The sequence below is a fragment of the Periophthalmus magnuspinnatus genome, chromosome 22 (genome assembly GCF_009829125.3).
Source record: "Periophthalmus magnuspinnatus isolate fPerMag1 chromosome 22, fPerMag1.2.pri, whole genome shotgun sequence".
NCBI lineage: Eukaryota > Metazoa > Chordata > Actinopteri > Gobiiformes > Gobiidae > Periophthalmus > Periophthalmus magnuspinnatus.
The window spans coordinates 15,253,554-15,277,728 of NC_047147.1; the positions used below are offsets into that span (position 1 = coordinate 15,253,554).

Genomic DNA, 24,175 nt, shown 5'->3' on the forward strand with positions numbered 1-24,175 from the left:
AAGTCTTCACCGAAGATCGAATTAATTAGCAAGTGACTGCCACAGCCAGGTTTACGTGGGAAGTGCGCCACCTACCGGAAAACATACCCTCTTATCGGACAGGTCATGAGATATTTTGCATCTTTTTAAATTTGAGATTGTGAATGGAATGTGGAATATTCTGAAGTCTCTTGAAATTCATTTGATAAATGGGCAAGGAGATTAAAAAATTTCAACAGCCACAACATTTATTGATTCACAGAAAGACATGAAAATGCCTCATGCAAGAACACTTGTTCAATCACAGTAGGAAGAACACCTCAAATCACAATACAGCACGTCTTTCTCAAACAGAGAAGAGCATTAGAGAGACAAGGCACATGACAGCACACTTCTAATATTGACCTCTATCTGCACTTTTTACTTTGTTGCTAAGAGCCACTTCAGGTAGTTCAAAGGCGAAACATCTGGTCTTAAGAGATCCAAAAGTCTAAAGAAGTTTGGTTTCACAAAGCTACACCACACAACAGATTACACTTCTAAGGCAGCTAAAACAACCTAATTATATTTCTTAGCTCAAAAACACCAACATAAGAATCTAAGGATGTATTCTAATCAGCTCTAGATGGATAATTTCACATTAAGTGATGAAAATCTATTTGACTAAAAACAAACCCAAGTTATTACGTATGTATTCAGTGCAAATTAATATGCAGGACATTTCTGAACCTGGAGTCAGCTGTCATACTTGACACACTTCAAGCCAATGATACAAAGTGACATGACTAAAATAAGGTGAGTTTAGTAGTTGGTTAGATCTGCCTCAGAGCACGCTCTCCCGCTCATCCCCCAGGCTGATGGACTGCAGGTTGCGGTTGTGATGCACAGTTGCAGTAATGGTGGCATTGCCCGGGGTGATGAGGACGGTAGGCGGGTCATTGCTGTGGGCCCGGTGGCTATTGTTAGCGTTACTGTTGGTTGCTGGTGTGTCAGTGCCGTTGTTATTCAGGTTGGAGATAGAGTCGGAAGGCCAGTCTGCATCAGGGCTGCTGGCCATCAGGCTGGCCTCGGAGGGAGCCTCGGAGCAGATGGACATGCGAGCTACGGTGCTCTCCGGCAGCCCACTCGGACCCCTCTTCATCAGGCCCTCCAGCTCCATCAGGTTGGCTTTAGAGGCGTCCACCTCCTCCAGAGAGCGGTCAGATGAGCTGTCGCTGGAACGCATCCCTGAGTCAGATGAGTCCTTCTTGTCCAGGAGGATGTCTGAGAGGAAAGTGGGTTTGTTGAGCAGCCCAGTGGCCTTGTTTGAGGCACCTCCTTTCTCTTTGTGCAGCAGGGGGGTGGTGTTGTCCTCCTCTGGCCCAGAGTCTTCATCGCTGGGCAGTTTTTGGTACGAGTCCCCCTTCACCCTAGATGAGGAGCTATGGTCCAGCTTCTCATCCTCCTCGCTGATGGGATCCAATTGCTGGATATCGTTCCCTGAGAAGTCGGGGGCATCACATCCTTTGGAGCCTGGTTTAGAGAAGGACTTGCGGCAATCATGGTCAGAGCCCTCCTTGGCCTGAAGAAACAGGCGTAAGAAAGAAAAAAAACCTAATACATTTTGAACAGTTTCAAGGTAAAATCTCCAGATGCCTAAAGAGAATTTCATACCCAAATAATTCCTTTTTTTAAGGACACTTGATTGACATTTTTTTCTTGCACCTTATTTGAATTGTACTATTTTGTTTTACACCGCTTGCAAATGCAGCAGCTTGTGTTCTAATGCCTCCAGTTTTTAGTAAACCCCAAAAACCCATTGTGTACTCACTGCTTTTTCTTCAGTGTGCTGGGCCCCAGACCCCTCCAGCTGTCCCACCTGGGAGATATACTCCCTGTAGGCGTCGTTGTACTTGGCCTGCTGCCGATCGCTCAGTTTGCAGAAGTCCACGGAGGATTCCTGTGAGGTGAGGCTTGACACGCTTGATGTGCGGTAATTTGTCACCTGTGTAAATAATGATTTTTTATTTATATATATATATACACACATATACACACACAGTTGCAAGAGTTCATTTTACTCTCATTAAATCACTGTAAAGGGCCCGTTTCATGTGTGACTGACCGGCCAGTGGGAGCTGCTGTAGCCGTAGCTCTGACGAGGGGGTTCATCCAGGCCCGCGGCACTCAGTTCCTCAAAGCTCAAGTTCAGGCTGAAGGCATGGGGCTCTGGAGGCTCTCGAGTTGTGGAGGGGAGCACAACACTGCTGTCCTGTTCACTGGGGGCCCGTGACTCCTCCAGCAGCAGGCCTTGGCTCTCAGCGAGCCTCTGCTCTACTACCTGAAAGGGCACAGCATCACATTAGCTAGGTGACACAAGTGGGTCTGAGAATTTGTGTCTTTTACATTTTATATTTACATATTTTGAAATACATAATAATTACTAAACTCTTCAATAAATGGTGTGACCTTTGTGAGATTGAAATTGAAGTTTGTATGATTTTTAAATTAAATCAGTTGCAGTGTGCTTGGTCCAAATTTAGATGCTCAAAATGCACACTCCCTCAATGAGTATTTTTCTTGTACTTGTTTTCCCTAATTTTACAAATATTATGCAGCTGGACTTTATTGTACATACAACACATTCACAGATAGCAAACATAATTTCAAAACTGTAGGTAGTTCAAAAGTAAATTTCACAGGGTCTACATGTGCTTCTGTGTTCATAAGCACACACGAGAGAGAGCCCTGCACCAGAGGGGCAGAGAGCAGTCTACGACAGAGCTGAGGCACATGTGGGAGTCATTTTCACAGCAGCTCCAGCTCACCACTAACAAGAGCGTTCCTTGTACCATGCAGAATACAATATGTGTCCCAACATGTCATACCAGCACAGTGTCACAGAGTCGCTATAACCATGTTCATACCCTGGCAACACAGAAACAAAAGGAAAACACACACCATCCCCCTAAAGAGCTGCCAGTCACCAAAGTTCATCCCCATCTCCTTCTTCAGGTCATCCAGGTTACAGTGCATTAGCACACGGCCATTGATATTGGCCTGTGGAAGACAAGAGAAACACAGTTATATCTAGGAGACAGGCTTGTATGTCTTTATGAATGTTAGAGGAGAGGACCTTCTTGATGGTGGCACTGTAGTGAGAAAGCATATTGGGATCAATTCCATCGATGAGTTTGATTCGCTCACATACAGCCTCTGTGTTAAGAGAGCTGACTGGTGCTGAAGGAGACACCTGCATAAACAAACATACAGCTTTACACACATTTTGTTATAATCATTTGAGTCAAGTGTGCTACTCACAACATCAAACTATTATCATTTTCTGTTAAAGACAGACTGATTTGATTAGGGCAAAACCAACAGCAGTGGGTTCAGAGCAGGTCTGTGGAAAGAGGCAGAATGCACAATAACTCACAGTGTGAGTAAACGTGCTACCAGCCTTTCCAAACACCCCCATACCTACTTTGGTTCTTTAGATTAGTGTAAACAAGGGAGAGTACATCACACTGAAAGTGGAGCCTTGTAGTCTGAGGACCCAAAGGCTCAGTAAAACAGAATGGGAGCCATAGCACCCATGGGTCTACACACTAGATCCTCCACTCCACTCACATATCTGCTATCAGCTCTTCTAAAATCATTAAGACATGCCGTGGTACTAAGCTCTCGGCTTTGTTTCAGCTTTGGGGAAAATAGAGGAGCTTATTCTGTCTTTATGTGGATATTAGACAGAAACTAACAGTGCGTTAGATGTGGGACAAGACATAAGGTGCCAACTTGTGCAGAATCAGTTCAGGGATAAACGCAGGTGCTTGGTGTTAACTACTACAGCATTCCATTCTACAGTTAGTACTTTAACCTCTACAGACATGCTCTTGGCTAACATTTCCAAGTTACAACTTCATGCTGTGTAATGAAGATATGAAAGCTAGTTTAAGATGGTAGAGATGAACAATACATAGAACTAAATGAGTACCTTCTTCACTTTGTAAGCCTGGCACTTTAAAGGCTTCAAAGGGAGAGAAAACACAACATCAAATCACCCAAAAAGCCCCACACGTCTATCCCATACAGATTCAGAGCTGTGGAGTCTTATAATAGTAGATGAGTTGATTGGAGATACCTGTCCTCATTAAGTACAATGTAACACTCTGTAATGCCATGTAATTACATGTTGTTACACAATGTACTTTCTGTTTGGGGTTTTACACTAGGGGTTGTTCACATATATACAGATACTTATTACAGTGTGTGTTTTTACTGGTTGCTACATAGTGTGTTACTATTACAATGTTTGTTTAGACTGGAGCCTCTTGAGCTTAACATACATGCACTGTCCTCCAGCCCCTCCCCTGCTGACACAAACCCAAGCATTAGTCACCCCCAGTGTGATAGTGTGTAACTGCAGCAGGTAGAAGGCTGGGTGGGGAGGCGGTGGTTAGCGCCATGGACGAGATAAGCTCCCCCCTGCGCTGGGCTCATACTCGGGCTGTGGATATGAACCATGGCCCCTACAGCGACTCTCATGGTAATTCCAGCAAACACGCACACACACGGGCAAGACCACAGAGCAACATGTGACTGACACGCTATAGAGAGATCTGGGCTCAATTAAAAATGTGACAGTAGAAACATTTGTTTATATAGAGTAGAAAATGGTTACTTTGTTGAGGATTACAATCCTGATTTTTAATGCCCTCAAACATGGGCCTGTGTATATAGTAGCTTAGTATATACCCGTGTATACAGTTCTTTGCTTTTGATTTCACATGAACCAGAAAGCCCTCAATTCAACCGGTTCTCAATTACATATTTTATTTATTTATATATATATATATATATATATATATATATATATATATATATATATATATATATATATATATATATATAACTGAGAAAATTTTTCATTGTTAATTTGACTGTATTTTGTAAGGTTTTAAAACTTCTCATAAAAAATCCCCTGCTATTGTAAAGGAAATTAATATTGTTTTAGAATGTCAATTTAAATCTTAATATCCCCATAAGTCAAAGAGGTTATGTTTCAATTAATGCATAAATAAATACTTAAATACACATAAACACACATAAACACACACACTCCAACGGTCAGTATAAAGCCAGTGAGTCTGCGCACACAGTGAGATTAGACAATCTGACAGTACTTACAGATTCATCGTTGTTGTCCTTAGGCTGGGCTGGTTTAATGGGGGGGCGTGAGGAAGAGGAGGGGGGGTGGTACGGATAATGCCGTGGCAGGTGATACACATGTTGGGGAAAATAAGGCTATGAGGAGAGAAAGCAATGGGATGGACATGAGGACAAAGGCTAAAAACAAAATGGGTGAAAAAACAGGCAAATGAAAAAGGGATCTAAATGATAAAATGGAGTTAACTAGTGTGTACCTAGATCTATTTGAATGGACCAGGCAGTTTGTAGGAAAAATATAATGCTTGAACAAGTAGAATGAGACACCAAGTAATGTGTATGTGAGTACTGTGAGCTCACCCTGTTGTAGAAGGGGTGCTGGGGACCGGTCATCCCACTGAAGTACGCGCTGTGAGGCTGAGGGGGCAGAGATCCGGTAAATGATCCATTGGGGGAGCAGGTGGCCGGGTGTTGGCCGTACCCCGAAGGGCCCCGGGTCCCCGCCTCCTGCAAGGGCAGTGTGGGATAGGTCACTCCCCCCATGTGCATCTGCTCCCGGGCAGCACGCACATCTAAGATGGGACAGAGCCGGGGGACACAGCCAGTGAATGAGAAGACAGTTTATCAGTGGAAGTTTTGGCCATGACTATAAAGAGCCCTTAGATCCACCCACACATTTTTTCCTAATATTTGGCATAATTTCAAATTCTTTACAAAGTTAAGACAGTGAGATCCGACTGAGAAAAATAAATGTGAAGAGCTGTAGAAGTACTTACATTTCAAAGTGCCATGTGAAATACTGTACAGTACAAAAAAGTGAGAAATAAAAACCTGAAATGTAAATAAGCTTTCTGATGCATCTTGTAAAATTTTTAATTTTTTTTACAATGGCCCAGCACAGCACCCTTATGTAGTAACCATGGCCTCTGTGTGCTCTGTCTGGACAGTCTTGAACAATGGACCGAGTGCACGCTGACGCACATAAACAGCACTTGAGCTTCCCTCCTAATCATCAGCCTCTATGATGTCACTGGAACTACAAACTGTGAAATTTGGTCAGGCGCTAGTGGCAGATTGGTGCGAGCGGGTGAAAATATTTTGCCGACCTCAAAGTGTTAGAGCTGAAACCTGCTCGACATTTGATTGTTTGGAAATGAGGCCGAGTCTGTGGGTGTGTGAGCACCGGGCGATCAGAGCACAGCCTGGTGCAATGTTCAGAGTAGTGTCACTGCCAAAATGAGCTGGCACAAAGTCTCACATCACACAAGACACTGCTGCAGCTCTGTGCAAGCCTCTCCACTACAGCCAGTGTATGGGCCACATCCACACAGCCTAGAGGAAGGTTTGACAGTTACAAGCTTCCACCTCAAATACTGTTACAAATATTACATGCAATATTGCAATTCTTGAAACTGGAGTTGTGTGGGGTAAAAGAAACACATTTACATTATTGACATTTACAGAAATATCTGCTATACCTACACTACCAGTCAAAAGTTTGGATTCAGTGTGTTTTTCTTGATGTTTACTACTTTCTATATATTAGATACATACGGAAGACATCAAATACATGAAGCAAGATGTGTGGAAATATGTAATAAAGTAAAGACTTCTAAAAAAAAAAAAAAAAAACTCTTTTTTTTTTTTCTAAAATTAATTAATATTAAGAGTTTATTTTTTGTTTTGCTACATTTCATGTGTCCATTCTTAGTACTGGTGACTTCACTGAGAGGTCAGCATGTAAATAATCATGGAAATAAAGAAGAAAATAAATGAAAAAGTGTGTCCTGACCTTTGACTACTGTGTATGTTTGTATATGGACAATATCGAGCCAAGTCACGTTATTTCTTGTTTAAAAGCTTAGACTCTTTAAATTCAGTTGGTGCCGTAATTTAGCACATATGTGAATATGCGTGCCTTTTACTCAGATCACATGTCTTATCTTTGTAGACAATAAATAATAAAAGCAGTATTTGAAATATTTAAATCTTTAACATCATAATTAATGCTTAATGATTAAATTGCAAGCATTAGTCTACAGGTTCATAGTTATCACAGATATTATAGAGTTAAGGGCTATGTCCTCTAACCTGCGATAATCTCCCTGAGCTTAGGGTCCAGGTTGACAGTGCAGGGCAGGAACATCTCGACATCTCGGGCGGTGAGCGAGGGCTGCCTGGAGGACAGGAACACCTCGAAGCTCCGGATGTCTCCATCGATCTCCAGCAGCGGCTCCACATCCTTTGTGGTCGGGATGCTCTTAGAAATCCTTCAGACAGAGCAAATGGTAAAATGCATTATTGTCAAGTATTTTTGTTGTCTCTTATTACACATTTATTTATATTTTTGTGATTTGTTCATATAGTCTACAAACCCAAATGGCTACTGTGACTGTGACTGGTGAGCTCATTAGAAGCCAGAGCAGCACATTCAGAGAAAATAAGAGGAAATGGAAAGAAGTCGAGCTCAGATTGTAGAGATATGCAGCAGCAGCCACCACCATGAGAGCAGAGCCGCGTGGATTTGGAGAAGGTGAGATAGTGCGGGGGTGTAGGAGCACTGATAGAATAAGGCTTGTTATCTGGCCTGGGCAGAGGAGGAAACCTCAGAAGATGACAATCGCAGCATCATTTAGCGAGCAGCAGACGGAAGCATGACGTGCACCACATTTAGCATCAGGCCGTTATCACCAAATACAGCAGTGTCAAATAACCGTTGTGATAGACTAGAAAGCAACAAAACACTTCCTTTATTTAAAACAGTTCAGTACACCATAGGTAAAATCCTCCAGCTAAGGCAGTCCTAACCAAGTCTAGCCCAAGATCTAGAGATGGGTCCTCGGGCGCAGCACTGTACTGACAGGTTGCCCCAGAGACACTGAAGCATGGGTCAAAAGCAGAAGACAAATTTCCCTACATAGACAATAAAATGTACTTTACCTTAAATGACAGTGACATGTATAGCCCAGATTGGAGTGATACAGAGTTACATTTGCCACAACAATATCTTATTCAAATTTTTTTCAAAAGGGAGAAAAGGGTCGCCTTGATTAAATTATTGGGGCAATAGCTCCACTGAGGCTCGTCCGTGCTCTGTAAAGCACATAGCCAACTATTAAGTGCATTCATTGAACAAACTAAACCAACAAATGTAGATTTGGTCACCAACATTCTACAGAATGCATCATGGACACTTGTAGTGGCTCATGCTCTTGCTCTGGTGAAAACCTTTGAATTTAAAAAGCCGTCAAAAGTGATATTTCCAAAGTCCAATAGCAGAGTGATGATCAAGCACTTGACATTTACAAGTGTTTTCATAGTGGATCAGAAAATATATGGGCAGCAATGGACTGCATAGAGTGATGGTGTTTAAACAGACTGATGCCAGTGTCACAGGACATAGAGTGCCCATTTAAGGGCAAGAGGTTTGTTGCTGAGGTTTAACCACTCCACATGACATCATTAACAGTCCACTAGTGATGAGCCACTGGGCCTGGCATTAAGCAGTGCACACACAACTCAGATTTAGTCATCCTAACAGTGAACAGACGACACAGACCAAATGAACAAAGCCTTCTTATCAGCAATCAGTGGCCAAATGACAAGATGAATGCTCGGTTAGGAGTGCTAAGGAAGCCAGTCATATTAGTTTCAGACTGGGACTACTTAGAATGAGGCATCCCCACACAATGGGCTCTTTGACAGAAGCAGCTTATAGCCACAGCACTCCAGTCCCTGGCCCAACTGCTCTGGTGTGCTGCTGCCAGTGGAGCTTTCTGCACTTATCCAAAATGCTAGCAGGTCAAAGATGACATGCTTTGTCCTTTTCCTCAGACTCCCACACTTGAGAAAGCACAATCCGCTCACTCATGCCTTCCTATAGGCCACTTTGCTTTGCTTCACCGCTTTCTCTAAATAACACACAACCAAACAAACACGTAAAATTGTTATGAACTGACATAAAGGCCAAAATGCCTGTGAAAAAAAGGAACTTTTTAATTTTGTGTTGTTGTTATGCCTTGTAATTAGGGGTGGGAGATGTATTGAAAAATGTATAATTGATAATCACTGTTGCTATTGGAGGTATGCAAAATTAAGATATCAAGTACATTCTCTACCAATTAAATGATAAAAAATTACAGTCAAACAAGCTGATTCAAAATAAAATGAACAGAGGTGTCTCTAAATCTCTAAAATCTCTATATAATCTCTAAAACAAGGATACATGTGATATTTAATACATCGTTAAAATGTCTCCTGAATATTACTATCAAGATAATGCAAAAAATTTTTAAAAAAAAATCAAGACATTTTTGTCAATGTTGCCCAAGCCTACTAGTCTAGTCAATGAATGCTGGTGGCCAGTGTGTTTGGGATTGGACACAGAGGTTGGACACATTTTCATGGAGATTGAAAAGTATGAGAGACAGGACCGCCATCAGTTTAATATCAGCACATGAAGCTAAAATGAGAGGATTCAAAGTGGGCAAACCAAGGTCAGCCACACTGAGTGCCAGCCATTTGAGAGGAAGCCAAGCATTACCTGAGTCAGCATTCAAAATCAGAGATGCCTGAGGCACAGGTGAAAAACTGTGTACACTGCGCCCAGCTTTGTACTGCACTGTACTGCAGTAAACCAGTGTGTGTACTATTGTGTACTACTGGGTAATACTAGTATTAAGGTGTTTTTCTGGGTACTACTTGGTGCTGTGGTTGATGCTTTGTGCCCTGATCTGGTCTGATTTCACCTCCGGAGACTGGATAGTGTCAGTGTTCTGTTCAGTGTCTGTCCACCTCCCCTCCCCCCACTGCCTCTATGTCCCAGTCACTGTTACAGTAATATCAGCAGAAGATCACGTGTTTTGGCGTAAAAGGTCTATTTTAATTTTCTGGATAAGTGTGTAGGTCTTCCTCAACCCTAAATAACAGCAGTTAACACTCAGAATGAAATAGGACTTCACACAAAGGGAGTCAACCACACAAGCCTTTATGTGAGGACATCGTTGCGACAGCCTAATAACTGTGCCAATTATGGGAGTGAAGTGTCATCTTAAAGTACTTATTAAGACTTCATTGCCTGCGCATTAATTTTAAGTGTTATTAAGAAGAAAACTAAATCTATGAATAGACTGGAATCTCTGAGTTGAGATTGTTTTAACAAGAGGCAGACAATTAAAGGTATATCCGTCAGAAAACACAATTCTATTGAAACTGCCAGTTGCAGCATCAACCTCACAATATCGAACACATCTGGAGAGATCTGTAAAGGGGAAGGGTTTCTAGATTGTTTTACAACTGTATGCTTTTAGTAAGGATTTCATTCATGGTTTCAAGTGTGTAGTAGCTAATATGTTTAACTACTTGAATTAATTACTTTAAGTATTAGCATTTAGTAGAAATTAACAAAAAAAATCATGGGTCTTTGATATTATAATTACCATAGAAACAAGAAAAATGTTATTTGAAGTTACTATGATTGCAATGACAGCCAAAATTGCACCCCCCTGAGCAGAGAAGCAGTAACAAGGCTCCAACTCTTACAAACATTTAAAAATTAGCATTAGGGTTGTTAATTTGATGGCTACAAATGTGAGACGATCCAAAGCACTTGTTTGTTCCATTTCTGTCACTTGGCCAAGACGCGGGCTGCCGTGAGCCGTAGTGTTCCCTAGAGGTCCTGTGAGACAAACATTCTCAGTGTTTATGTGAGGGCTTTGAGAAAAGAGCCAATATCTGCTCCCACACCAGCACCTTTATTCATCTCCCTCTAACCTGCATGAGTCTTGGCCGCTCATACTCACACTGTTAATGCTACGAATTGCTGAGGTCATTACCCGATTACACATTCTCCATCAGATTAGCTGTACTGGCCTGGCCCCGCAGTAGGGACACTGGAGTATTGAGATTCTCTGTTCCACTGAGATGCTGAAAAGCTCATTACTAAACTAAACACATGCAGTTAAAATACAGCAGCAAGAACAGCACACTAGTACATGTGTGAACAAAAGCCACACCACAAAGTGTGACTACTTGTCACTACTTATGTAGTTGTATGTTCAGGGGTAATTAATATTAGTACGTAAATTGGTGCATTGTGGGTGTTAGGTATTGGAACCAACAGACTTAGTGATATCAACATATACTGTACAAACAATTTTGAGGTGTCAAGAAATGTTGCTATTAAAAACCAGATCATGATGGCTTCTAAAAATAAATGCATTTGAAAAGGCCTGCTTTGAAGATTTGAAATATTAGTGCAACAAAAAAGTTTTTTTTTATTTATTTCATTGATTGAGTCAAATTTGCTAAATATACATACAGCTAATGTAATTTGAAGCAAACAATGTTTTCCAATGTGACTGGAGCTTGGGTCAGAGGAAGAGAGCAGCGTGCAGCCTTATGACTAAGATCTGTGGTGACAGTTGACCTATAAGGCTGACTCACCCCCATGTTCACTTCAACACTAATATATTCTCTTAACGCGCAACGCTCTGGGGATGTACATTTATGTTGTGGCTAAACGCATCAACACAAGAAATGTGAAAATATTTATCATCACACTGCAGTTGAATTTATCCCATAAAAAGGAGGAATGGTGCATACATGCTGGATTGTAGAAGAGGAAAAAATGTCATTTCTATGTATAGAGTCCAGCACAAAGGCTGAGGCCTGAGGTTATGAGAGGCTGGTGCAGGAAGTGCTGCTCACACATAACTCACAGCAGTGAAGCAGCTAAAAGAGGAAGAGGCTCAGCGAGATGCACAGGCCAGAGTCTTATCAGCTGAAGATCAGAGCCGCAGATAAGGGCTGGAGCAGAGGCGCTGCGTTTAGCCTGTTTGAGGCTTCCTGTCATCATCATTAAGATGCTTCTTTGATGGCCACAGCAGAACAGAGCACCCATTTGGACAGACATCACAACAAGTAGAACATATAGCAATATCATTTTACACAGGCCCTGGATTTCAGTGTTATCTGGATTAGCTACTGTTTTGAAGAGGCTATATGCTAAGGCTCAGGCTCCAGTCCACTGTGACAGCGTAACCTTTAAAGACCATCCACTGATGCACAACATTGACCAAATGTGCTCCACTCTCCTAAAATCACCCATTGTAAAGGATAAGCAACACTATGATGACTTGTTAAAGCTCAAAACCTCTACTGCCCCCTGGTGGGAATAAGAGACTGTACCTCTCATAGATGGTCTTGAGCGTGACCTGGTCTGATACACCATCACTTTCTTCTAGGAACAGGATGATCCAGGAGGTTCGGTAGGGCCACTCCTCGGTTAGGTTGATCCATGAGGCCAGGCGGTCCCAGTTAAAGAGGATCTGATTGGCTCGCAGCAAGCGGCCTTATAGGGATGAAGAGACAAACCAATCAATTAGCCTTCCTAGATGGTATTATTTGATCTTAACCTTAACATTTAGTAAAGTCTGTCTTAAAACAGACACAACAACTTCAAGGGGAACCTGTGATGGAGACGATGTTTAGCAACCTCCTCATGGTCTGTGGGCTGATGTCACTGAACCAGTCCTCCGTCACAAGCAGCTTGGTCAGGTCAAAGGACATCTGTCTGGTGATAGTCCTCTGCATGTGACGCCGCCGATAAGTGTCCTTTATTCAGCACAAGAACAATGTTCTTTTTATTGTGGTTAACAGACAACTCTATCTACCATTCATCAAGAATACAGCTAAACATGCACAAGAGGGTGTGCTTCAAAATTCACTCAGTAAGGGGACATATAGATAAGATAATAAAGGATTCATTTCTCATACACATCTATAATGTTCATACCAGCTGAGGCCGTGTTTCTGTGGGTAAAACATAGCATGTATGCGTGAGGGAGAGTGTGAGACAAGAGAGGCAGACTCAGATCTAGCACAGAACATCTGTGATGATATCAGACAGCTGCGATGGTCATGAGCCAAGCCCAGGCATTTGGTGGACTTTGAAGTCGTAATGTGGGTCTCATGACCTCTTCCTCAGAGAAATAAAAGATGGGCCCCACTCTGGTTTTACCATCATACACAGCGTTGCCTTGTGTCTGTCCCTATAAATAGGTTTTCTGTATAAAACTCACTGACTAGTTCTGTCAATTCTTAAGATCATTCTATTCAAATAAACCAGGATGATGTGGAACTGCGACTGTACTCAATAACAACAAATCAAATGGAGAGCCACTACATCATTGCCCTGTTTTAACCTCCACTTGTAGAAACGAGCCCTGTGGCCAAGGAACAGCTAGTGGCAGGGGGCAAATGATTAGAGCATGCCACCCGATAATGACAGGGCACACTAATAACGGCGGGTAGTAAACAAAGCACAAGCATAAATACATGACAAACAAATAAACAGTAGGGGGCAGGGGGCACTGGGAGTTTGGCTTCTGCAGCACAGAGCCACTTAGCCTCCTGCCAGCAGACCTGTGCCAGTGCTCTGTCACAAAGACCCACTGCTGCTCGGCCTGTCAGCAGACTGTGCCATCACTGCAGGAAGACTAACAGCCATTACAGCCAGTCTACCAGGACACACACCAGGCACTCTGCTCATTGGATTTCTAATATGGCCGCTTCATGCAGATAGGGATGACAATAAACAGGAGCTTCAACAAATTGATGTTTCCTGATTATGTTAAAAAGTGCAACCTGTGACTCTGTATTGTGTCTTGATTGGTCCAGAGTTGCCTGTTGTAAAGACTGCAAGTTACAGTAGTAAATATTAAATAGTACAATAGAAAAATTCTGCCAGGGGGTATGAAAACTCATTAGAAGCGAAATAACTGATTTGAACTCTTCTTCCCCAATGCACTAATTGTAATTATCACAAGCTTAATTGTTGCGGCCTGGTTAACTATGCATCGAAACGACTCTAGAATAAATTACCCTGCGGTTTAAGGCAGTTTTGGTTCCTGACTTCGGTGGATCTTGGCCCAAGTTGTTTTGAGAAAATTTCCGTTCCATATCTTCATGCCATCCTGAAAATAAATGCTGCGTATTAATGATGTATAAAAGCTGTTGAAACAAATTGTTGTTTGTGCTGTGTCGCCTAACCCTCCGCGGCCCCTCCATCCCCGTTGGAGGGCGTGGCCATACAAAGCTTCTTGGCGGTGCTCAGGCCTCTGCTGTTAAGGAAGACTGGCAGGTGCACAATGTTTCTCATGTAATCGTGGCCATTGATATTGGAGTCTCTCAGCACACTGTTCAGATTTTGATTGATAGCTTTGATGATAATGTGAGGGTCACTGGCAAAAATGGAGATAAAAGGACCTTTGGAAAATAACACCCGCACCTGGAAAAAAAAAAAAACACAACGAAGTCAAATGAATAAATAGTAAAGATTGATTCCTGTCACTTGGGTTACATAATATCCCAGTGATACTTGGTTTAATTATTCCTGTAAGGGAAGCCTGCGTTGAGCACATGCTGCAGTTTTTTTTTCTGCTCTAACTGGGGACTTTGTCTCTATGTCACAGGACAGTGATTTAGTTTGTCTTAGGGCCAGAAAACAAATGGTCATCACAGACTGCATCATACTTGCTTTTAACTAAATATATCTGGACAATATTGGCAAAGAAAAACAGTCATTATTATATTACAAGTGTTATGAAAGTACTAACTGTGTCAAGCATCTGCAGCACTTTATCTTGTTCACAAGCATCCAGGCCATCGATGATCACAGCCATCCGAGTTTGGTTCTGTGTGAAACCATCGATGGTTTTAGCCATTTTTGACATTAGCTCCACCTCCTGTTTCAGAACCTTTGAGACCACAATACAATCAGCCAAATCTAAATTCATGGGAATGATATTGTAACTTGTAGGTTTTGTTCCAAACCTTCATAAATCCTTCACTCTTGAGCTTGTGCAAGTTGTTGGCAGCACTGTGCAGACGTTTCCTCTGAGAGTTGAGGACAGAGTCACCGACCTGCCACCATGTTCTGCAGTTCAGCAGCAATGCCAGGCCCACCACACTGGCCATAGCTATCAACACTGCATTTACAGTCATGTTCTCACGGTCCACCTGGAGACCAGAAGATACATTTGTGATGTGTTGTGGCTTTACACAGTTACACAAATACAATCCAACTTACTTTAAATATGGCCAGCAAGGCTACTCCAGTGATGAGGCATCCAAAAGTAATGGCAAACAGAACAAATGAGGGAACACAGCAAGTTTTCTTCCACTTTTTGCCTTGTAGTCGGGGAAAGAATGCAATGTTATGTCACGAAAAAGATCCAAACATATTTTGTGGCAAAAATGATAAATCATGCATCTAATAAGGTGTTTCAGACCTTGGATTTCATCATTCTTAAAAACCCTGAAAAGTCTGGTTGCCATAAAGCCAAACTCTCTCTCACAAGCGTCTGAGAGTGTGGCAATCATCTCTGCCATGGATGTCTCCCCACCCACACTGGACAAGCGGTTATAATCCGTGAATAAGAACCTTGGAGGGACAAAAATGAGTGAAAAGCCTGTAAGACAGAGATTTTTTTTCAGGTTTTTATGTTTTAGCAGGGAGGCTCACCTAACAGGCAGAGCACGTGTGGTCTGCTCTGGGAGCTCCGGTGGGTTCACAAACATCAGTTTCAGCAGCAGCTCTAGGTACCCAACATGGCGGGCCAGTCGGGTGCTGATGACCCAGGCCCAGTTCCAGCTCTCCCTTTCACGGCGACTTCCAAAGTACACCAGCACTGTGGTTGATCAAGAGGTCAGAAATCACAAATACAATGGTGCCCTCTAGTGTACATTAAAACAATAGCAAGATTAGCAGAAATGTATTTAGTCTTGTAGTAGACCCCCATACAGCATTTTTTTGTTGTGAATGTAATTAACAAGTTAGAGTTGCATCACTTCAAAATAAAAACCCATCGTCATGGTTTGCAAACAGGAGAAATAAGTTAGTAAATGTCTTACCAAAGAAAATATAAAGCAAGGCCAGGAGGCTGAGGGAGACCGCTATGGCCAGTTTAGGATCCACAGTAAAACCCAAGACAACAGCCACTGAGCCACAGAGCAGCAGTGTAAGGAAGACCACCAGCCACGAGAACTGGAAGAGCGGCTCAATCTGCTGCCCAGCAAACGTCTTCATCTCATCTGAGACAAACCACAGGGACTATGGTCAAGGGTATAAGATATTATATATACTATATACTTTCTGACATGATTTACCTTCTAGTTTCTTGAGAAGGAAGGACTTGCCGCTGCCCCATTGGGCGTACAGCCCCACACAGATGGGGGGCTGCATGGTGGGCTCACTAAGGATGTCAGCGAGAGCACTGCTGTAAAGGTCATACCCCAGCATGTCTCCATCAGACTCAGTCGGAGAAAGGTGCTCTGATAGAGACATTAAAAATATATTAACAATATTAATTAGACATATGAATAATTATATATGCAGTATTAATTTATAAAAGGCCGCACTTGCTCCAAATATCTGGGTGAGAATACTCTTTTGGTGAGTGCAGTCAATGTTATACGGTGTTTCTCCAGCCTTATTGGGACGGTACAGCAGGCGACCATCTTTAGGGTTTCTCAGTAGTAGCTCTGCCAGCTTCCGACTGCGCCCTCTAATAGCAATATGTAGGGGTGTGTCGCCTTTCTGTAAACAATATGCATGTGAAAATCTTTCAGGGATTTGTAATAAAAAATACTATATATTCTATATACTAATACTGTTTTAACACTGTTTTTTTACCTTGTCCATGGCAGAAACTTTGGCTCCTTTATCTAGCAGCAGCTCCACTATCTCTATATTCCGCATTTTTGTAGCTTTAATAAGTGGAGTCTCACCTTCCTGTAAAGCAAGCGCACATAAAACAGTTTATATATACATGAATGTATAGGTAAATGTATTCATAAGGTTGTTTGTTGATTTCACTTAAAAATACAACAGAAAAACAAAATGTTATGTTAATACCTTTGTGCAGCTCTCAGTGTCAGGGTTACATTGTAGGATGTCTCGAACCATGGTAGCGTTACCTTTCTCAACTGCCCAGTAGAGGGCAGTCTTGCCATCCTAAAGAAATATAACATACCCATAATTCTACAGTAGATTAAATTATTACACTCCAGTGTAACATGTACAATGTTTGTTGCACTTCTTACCATGCCCCTGACATCAATATCGGCATATTTGTTCAGAAGAGCTCTCACAATCTCCACGTGACCTCCTCTCACGGCTCCAATTAGCATTGTCTCCCCACTCTAAAAGGAAAAACCCATGAGCCTACTACAGAGGGGAAAGCCATATCTATGCTGCAGAGTCCAGGCCAACAGAAACACAAATGAAGTGTGGTCACCCTGTCTGGGATGTTGACATAGGTCCCAGCGTCCAGCAGGTCCTGCACTATCTCAGTGTGGCCCTCTTTGGCTGCGATGGCCAGGGCAGTGTTCCCATCTTTGTCTGTCATATTGACATTGGGATTCCTCTTCAACAGCTCCTTCACAACGTCTGTGTAACCTCCCTTCACTGCCACTATGAGAGCTGTCATGGAGTTCTGACAAACAGAAGAATAATTTCAATCATATGGGTGTCTAAATAATTTATACTTGACAAATTATAATTACATTTCAGACACTTATGAAAAAATTGTTATGTAATATACAGTAAACATAAGAGAAAGGTACTTTATCTCACAGATGAATAAGAAACTAAACTTTGGGCACATTGCTTTACTGGTTAAAATAGCAGAAAAATAGACAAGAAATAAAATTATTAATACTTCATAGTTTATCTGTCATGTTGACAGAATCTGAATCATACTAACTTCCTTGTATATATATATATCAGTCTCTTACCGCTCCTTCTTGGTCCACATCAGCTCCATTAGCCAGAAGATGCATGACACTGTTGTAATGACCTTTTCTGGCAGCCCAGATCAGAGGGGTGGTACCATACTGAAAAGTACACAAGAAACAGATAGAAACACACAAAGATGACACTTTTGATATGAGGAAAGATGATCTCTGAGCACATGGGGATCCTCCAGGTGTCTGTGTATATTCGTACCTTATCTGAGCAGTTGACTTTGGCCGAGTGCTGCAACAGGAGATGGACAATTTCAGCATGGCCCCGCCCGGCTGCCCAGATGATCGGGTAGACGCTGTACTGTGAGGGCAGAACAACACAAGTCAGGCATCAGTGTGCGGAAGCTCTAAGTGATCACAAAACTGACAAAACAGACTCTGATGTCCACAAATAAATTATTTTGCATATTCAAATATTGTATTTATGGCACACCTGACCAGTGATGTTAGGGTTGGCTCCCTTTTCCAAAAGCAACCGTGCCACTTCAGTACGGCCTTTATACGCTGCCCACATGAGAGCAGTCCAGCCTCCCTACAACAAAGAGAAACACAGACTGAGAACAAGAACCAAGATAAATATAAATAATAGGAATATTCTTGTAAAGCCCTGCTGTCATTGGTCTGTCAATCCAAAGTCACTTGACACTACAGAGTGCCATGTTAAGATGACTCAGGTTTTAACATTTAAATTACAGGAATACAACTTGCATAACATATATACTAATAAATGTTTTACATGATGTCAAAATAAAAAATATTACAGTTACAATGTGCAGTGAACTGGAAACCATTTTAAGGTTGGACTTGGTTTGAACACCCTAAATATTTTCAGATTTACAAACTCATAAAAGCAGCCACTTCAGCCACTTTAATTACCCATTCAATATTTAATATGAACAATAAAGATGAGGTCAACATACAGTAAAAATGTCACCTAGATACATTTTAGCAAAAGCTGCACAGGTTGTTATCGTGTTTTTACAGAATTTATATACTATCAAGAGCATGAAATCCAACAATACAAGAAACCAAATTCAACAATGTTTTCTCACCATATCTCGGTGTTCTAGATTGGCCCCGTTCTCCAGCAGCTCTTGGACCACCTCAATGTGTCCCTCTTTGGCCGCACAGATGAGCGACGTCCAGCTGTCCTGTTGACACACACATAAGTGTAACAAAGAGCTCCAGTCTACAGCCTACAGAGTCCACAGAGCCAGGGCCCATCACACACAGGGCTTTACTTACCAGCTGGTCATACCAGGTGCTCATGGTGCTTCTCATCTCTCAGTCTCAGTCACTGTGAGACTGTGTCCCTGTTAATGTCCAGTTACAAGCATACATGCGTGTGATCTACGTGAGTGTGTAGCTGTCTCAGAGGAGGGCTGAAGCATTAGTGAGTGTTTGGTGAAGGCTAACATGGATGTGCAGGGTGTTGGCCAGTCTCTGAATCCTGTCATTTAGCCAAAAGTGTAGTTAAATGTGTGTCATTATGGCTCATCTGAGCTGTGGACTAAGCCCTGGTCTGTTGAGCTCAGCACAAAGAGCATGTAGTGACGAAACATCCTGCTCAGAGGGAAAAACACTGAAGACTCACCGGTTTCCATGACTTCATTGCTTTGACCCGGAAATGTAGGCTTTTATTCAGCCTCCTTTTGACCATTTCAACAGGCTCTTACCCCATCATGTATTATTAAAATCCACAGACTCAAGCCCAAATATAGCTACAATCCCAGAGGGACATCAACAAGGGATTTTCATGATGCAAAGGGCTAACTTTGACAGATTTGAAACATGTGTTGGATCATTAAGTAATTTAAGTAATTACACCTAAGAGTCTTTGCTCAAGGCAGGCTACTTTTTGGCTTTGTGTTTCTCCTGTGAACCACATTTTCATTGTATACTGTTTATATACAAATTAAACAGTGCACTTACTATATCATCCAGGTTAACATTGGCTCCTCTTCGAATGAGCTCCTGAACTATCTCCAGGTTTCCTTGCTCTGCTGCCACCATGAGAGGAGTCTGTCCATTCTGAAAGAAACAAATTTCCTCTATTAACGTAGAGCTGCACCTGTGTCATATGTGACCAAATATGAAACTTTTTATGTAATCTACATAAACCCACATTTAGAGCTGTTACGAGTTACGTTAAGATACCAGACACGTATTCAGTTCTGTCTATGCTTCATGTAGCTGAATAAATATAAATGTGTTACTTAGCGTAGTTATCTGATTAACTGTTAACATCTTACGCTAACATACCAGACATGTATTCAGTTCGCTGTCTATGCTTCATGTAGCTGAATGTAAATATAAATGTGTTACGTTAGCATGCTGTACTGCTATTCGGCCTGTTGTTCTCCATTTTATTGTTGTTATTATAACTTGCCTTTAAAGATAAAATATCTGTTCTTGTTCTCGGATTTTGTAAAATAAATTTCCCCCAAAAATGCCACTTATAGTCCAGTGCAAGTCATAGGTTTTTTTCTTAATTATTATGCATTTTTTGGCTGGTGCGACTTATACTCCAGAGTGCCTTATAGTCCGGAAAATACGGTATTCACTAATGACCAAGTGTCACAAATGCGTAATTACTAGATTACTAATAGTATTGTGATGTTTGCTGTGCCCTATAGTGGACTTACATCGCTTCTGCTGTCTACATCTCTGAACTTATCTAGGTGAGCTTTGATTGCTGGAAGGTTCTCCTCCTCCACATATCCAAACAGGCTCTGCACAGCTAGAGAGGTCATCTTCAGGGACGTGGTGGTGTCCATGGCTGCACGCTGCTGCTGCAGAACAAAAAACAGAATAACACCAGCAATGTTAGGCGTGGTCCAATATAGATTTCCTCCAGCTGATACAGAAATCCATTATATGACTATCTATTGATTAGGGTTGTCCAAACTATCAAAAATCAGATACTAATTGATATTAAAACTAGCATCAAAACTAAATACTCATTTAAAGAAATGTTCACTAAAAAGTACTAAAAAAAGTAGGGCAGAAATGCACCTTTAGTGAACTGATTTAGAATGATCTTGAGCTGTGATACGTATAAGACCACATAGACTAGTACACACCCATGGATCTCTATGGAACATACTTGGACAACTGAGGGATTATGCAGATATAAGGCCACATGGTAATATAAAAGAAAATAGTATGATTTAATGTTGAGGTTTAAAATTTTAGGCTTGAAATTTTAGTATGACAACACTATTTTTGGTAATGTTTAAAAATTTATGGCACAGCACACAAACTGAATGAATGTTGTACTAAACTTCTCAAATTCACTCTTCCCTTTTGTCAAAAAATAAAAAAAAACAAAAAGTATATTATTTTGGGATGGTAGCAATTCTTTTTAAATATGTATAGTCAGCCTTTAAAAGGTAAATAATAAATAAAACATCTTCTGAGAGTTTACACTGAACTGTCATTGGTTAAATCCACCTGTAACTCACTGATCAATAGGAATAGTGGGTGGGGATAGTAGATAGTAGTGGCTATTTGTGTGAGCAGAGTGTTACACTAAATCAAAATGCACTGAATCACAAAATAACAATTCCTTCAGGTTGACCAGCTTTTAAAGGGTCATAACAAAATTAGATATAATGGGACTGCCCACCCACTCTAACAATCTACATTAAGACCAAGCATTTATTTATTCGCTTTTTCTTTGAATAATGCACATTTACGGACTGGCTTAACCCCTCATCAAAACAAGGCCTCCAACTGCCTTAAAATTAATTATCCAAAAGAACAAAGAGGACAGCTGTTATCTGTGACAAATCAATACAACATCGACAGTAACAGTATTATTAGTAGCACTATATCTACTCTAGCCAGTTCAGGGTTCATTTCTGTCATTGACCAACTGAAATGTTTCAGAAAATCTTTGACAAATAAAATCATAGCATCACTTGATATGTTGACAAGGAACGAACACTCTAGTTCATGCCTTGTTGCCATTGTTTGGTCAGCCACTAAAAAGCACATTCATTATTGATTGAGTGCACTCCCTCTGACTTCCTGTCTCGATCACCATCCCAGCAGTTGCCTTGTAATGAGCTCCACTTTACTCAACCACAAATGGTCAGATGTTGAATCAGAAGAATAAAGGCCAACAGCAGTCTGTCCAATCACTAACACCAAACAACATTTTCTCTGGTTATTTCCTTATCACTGAAGGGTCAAATGTCCATGGTCTTAAAAAAAACAAAAACCTTTGTTTACTGATGGGAGTAGGAGCCTGTTGACACACCCTCAGTCTTTCAGTCCATCACCACTCCCTCTATTGGCCAGCTGAGATGCTAGATTGCACATCTGACCCAAATCTTATTAAGTACGGCAGAATAAAACCAACAACAACCAGAACAGGGACAGAAAGGAAACAGGGATATGCAGTCAAACTTACCTGGGTAGTAAGCTCAAGCAACAGTCCTCTCCCGGCGCTCTCTATCTCAGTCTATCACAGCAGCACTCCACTCACATCCCCCCAGACTGAATATTAGATGAGGAGAGGCCTACGCCCATGTCTGCTACACAAAAGGCACTTGCTGAGGGGCTGTCAGTCAGATCAAGAACACTGGCCATTAGCACCAGACCTTATTCAACCCTTGCAGCCACTTAAATTTTATTAGCAGAGATACGGGAGGCTGTGGTCAGTCTGGGATCTTCAGACCATTCTACTCAACAAAACAAAGTCTTATCATATAGTCAATGTACAATATTTAGGTATCTAAAATATATATTTGCCAGTTGTGACTGTTTCTATCTGATCACAAATGCAGTGCATGAAGTGGCTAAATTGGATCTGATCTCTAAATTTAACCAGTCTGCCCGGTCAATTTCCATTGAGTCATCAGGCAGTAACTGCTGACAGATCACTTCCCCAAGCCTAAACTACTATTCTACAACTATTCTCTATTCATCCATGAAAAAATATACACAGGGATGCAAATTGCAACCTCTCCAATACTTAACTCTATACTTTATTAAGTATGCGATGCTTTTATTACAGACTGAGCGTTTCAATATACACAAGCATCAGAAGAACTAAGAGGATGCCAACATGACAAGGAGTCATAAAAAGTAGAGCCCATCTCTGGCCAGTGAGCTTCTTGCCCCCAGAAAAACCTTCTAAATATACTGGCCATTGCACAACACTGTTCACTGAGTTCAGAGCAGGCAGTAAAAATAAACATCTGGATTTCAGCCCTCACAGGTTTCAAGCTTATTAGAAAAGCAAATTAACTATATTTCCTACGAGAAAATAACCAAACCCCGACCATAGTTAATCAGCGCAGACAAAGGACTTCTTTGCTCCGTTGTGTTTTGCAAAGCCTTTGCATCGTAGCCTGGAAGCAACACCAAAACAGCAACTCCCAGAGCTAACATGCTAACTTTAGCTCCGCTCCACAGGTCCGAGTCTTCTCTCTGAAACCGTCTCTGACAGACTGTACGCGGACTATGCCGTCAAAAGTACACTCACCCAACTCTCCACCTCTGTCTTGTTTGTTTTTTTCTTCTGAAAGCAGCTTTAAAGTTGAGAAAAGTGGGCTGTTTTATTGTACCATACTGTATCGTCACAACAGTACTCCTCTCAGAGAGTACTCCAGTCACAGGCTCCGCCCACTGCTGTCACTCAAGCCCCTCACCCAAACAGAAGGCCCCGCCCACCCAGATCATCATCACCATCCTCATCATCATCACATCTGAGTGCCATTGTCCACAATAGCAGATGGCACGACTGTGTCTTGGATCCAAAATACATTCAAAATAGCATTTGAAGAACGGAATGTCAGTCGAGCTGAGGCCAGGATTTTTATAGTAATTATATATAACAAATGTATGTTTTAACAAAAGATGTCCTAACGTTTGCCGCATTTTCATTTCATGATAAATTTAATTATTTATAAAATATATATTTTTGTTACTAGTCATCTTGATACAGCACAAGGATTGGTGATTGGAATGGGTATTTAACATTTAGTAGGAAAATTATGGCCATAGCATTGTATTAGTTAAGGTACACTCACGTGTCATTGTGTTTAAAAATAATTCTCTTTATTTTCCACATAAGTGAGGATTTAAATGTACTGTTATACAAATCTTTCAATAAATTTCCTTTTTTCCACACAAAAATAACTTATGTTAGCAGACACATACATACAACATAGACATGTGCACGCTCACACCAGGCTTTCAGACAGATAACTAAGGTCGTGCCAGTTAGGATTTG

The 24,175-nt window shown here is 41.4% G+C and overlaps 1 protein-coding gene across 5 annotated transcripts; it reads right to left on the reverse strand.

Moving 5' to 3' along the window:
- Window positions 1-209: 209 nt before the first annotated feature.
- kidins220a (kinase D-interacting substrate 220a) lies at window positions 210-23,567 on the reverse strand. 5 transcript variants are annotated; one of them, XM_055231048.1, is made up of 33 exons: window positions 23,426-23,547; window positions 22,349-22,469; window positions 20,577-20,723; window positions 19,864-19,962; window positions 18,984-19,082; window positions 18,365-18,463; window positions 18,134-18,232; window positions 17,923-18,021; window positions 17,424-17,621; window positions 17,230-17,328; window positions 17,042-17,140; window positions 16,820-16,918; window positions 16,546-16,723; window positions 16,294-16,458; window positions 16,039-16,218; window positions 15,650-15,815; window positions 15,417-15,568; window positions 15,215-15,315; window positions 14,959-15,144; window positions 14,742-14,882; window positions 14,176-14,413; window positions 14,008-14,099; window positions 12,594-12,738; window positions 12,313-12,475; window positions 7,216-7,394; window positions 5,485-5,696; window positions 5,146-5,262; window positions 3,953-3,985; window positions 3,095-3,211; window positions 2,920-3,018; window positions 2,084-2,299; window positions 1,790-1,963; window positions 210-1,540 (listed from the first exon to the last, which is right to left on the reverse strand). In XM_055231048.1, the coding sequence occupies exons 3-33, from the start codon at window positions 20,706-20,708 to the stop codon at window positions 803-805; spliced, it is 4,914 nt and encodes a 1,637-aa protein (XP_055087023.1). In that variant the 5' UTR covers window positions 20,709-20,723; window positions 22,349-22,469; window positions 23,426-23,547; the 3' UTR covers window positions 210-802. The 5 variants fall into 5 exon arrangements, with proteins under 5 accessions (XP_055087023.1, XP_055087022.1, XP_055087024.1 ...); XM_055231047.1 differs by having other exon boundaries at window positions 2,084-2,295; window positions 2,916-3,018; XM_055231049.1 differs by having other exon boundaries at window positions 2,084-2,295; window positions 2,916-3,018; window positions 22,349-22,472.
- Window positions 23,568-24,175: the final 608 nt, after the last annotated feature.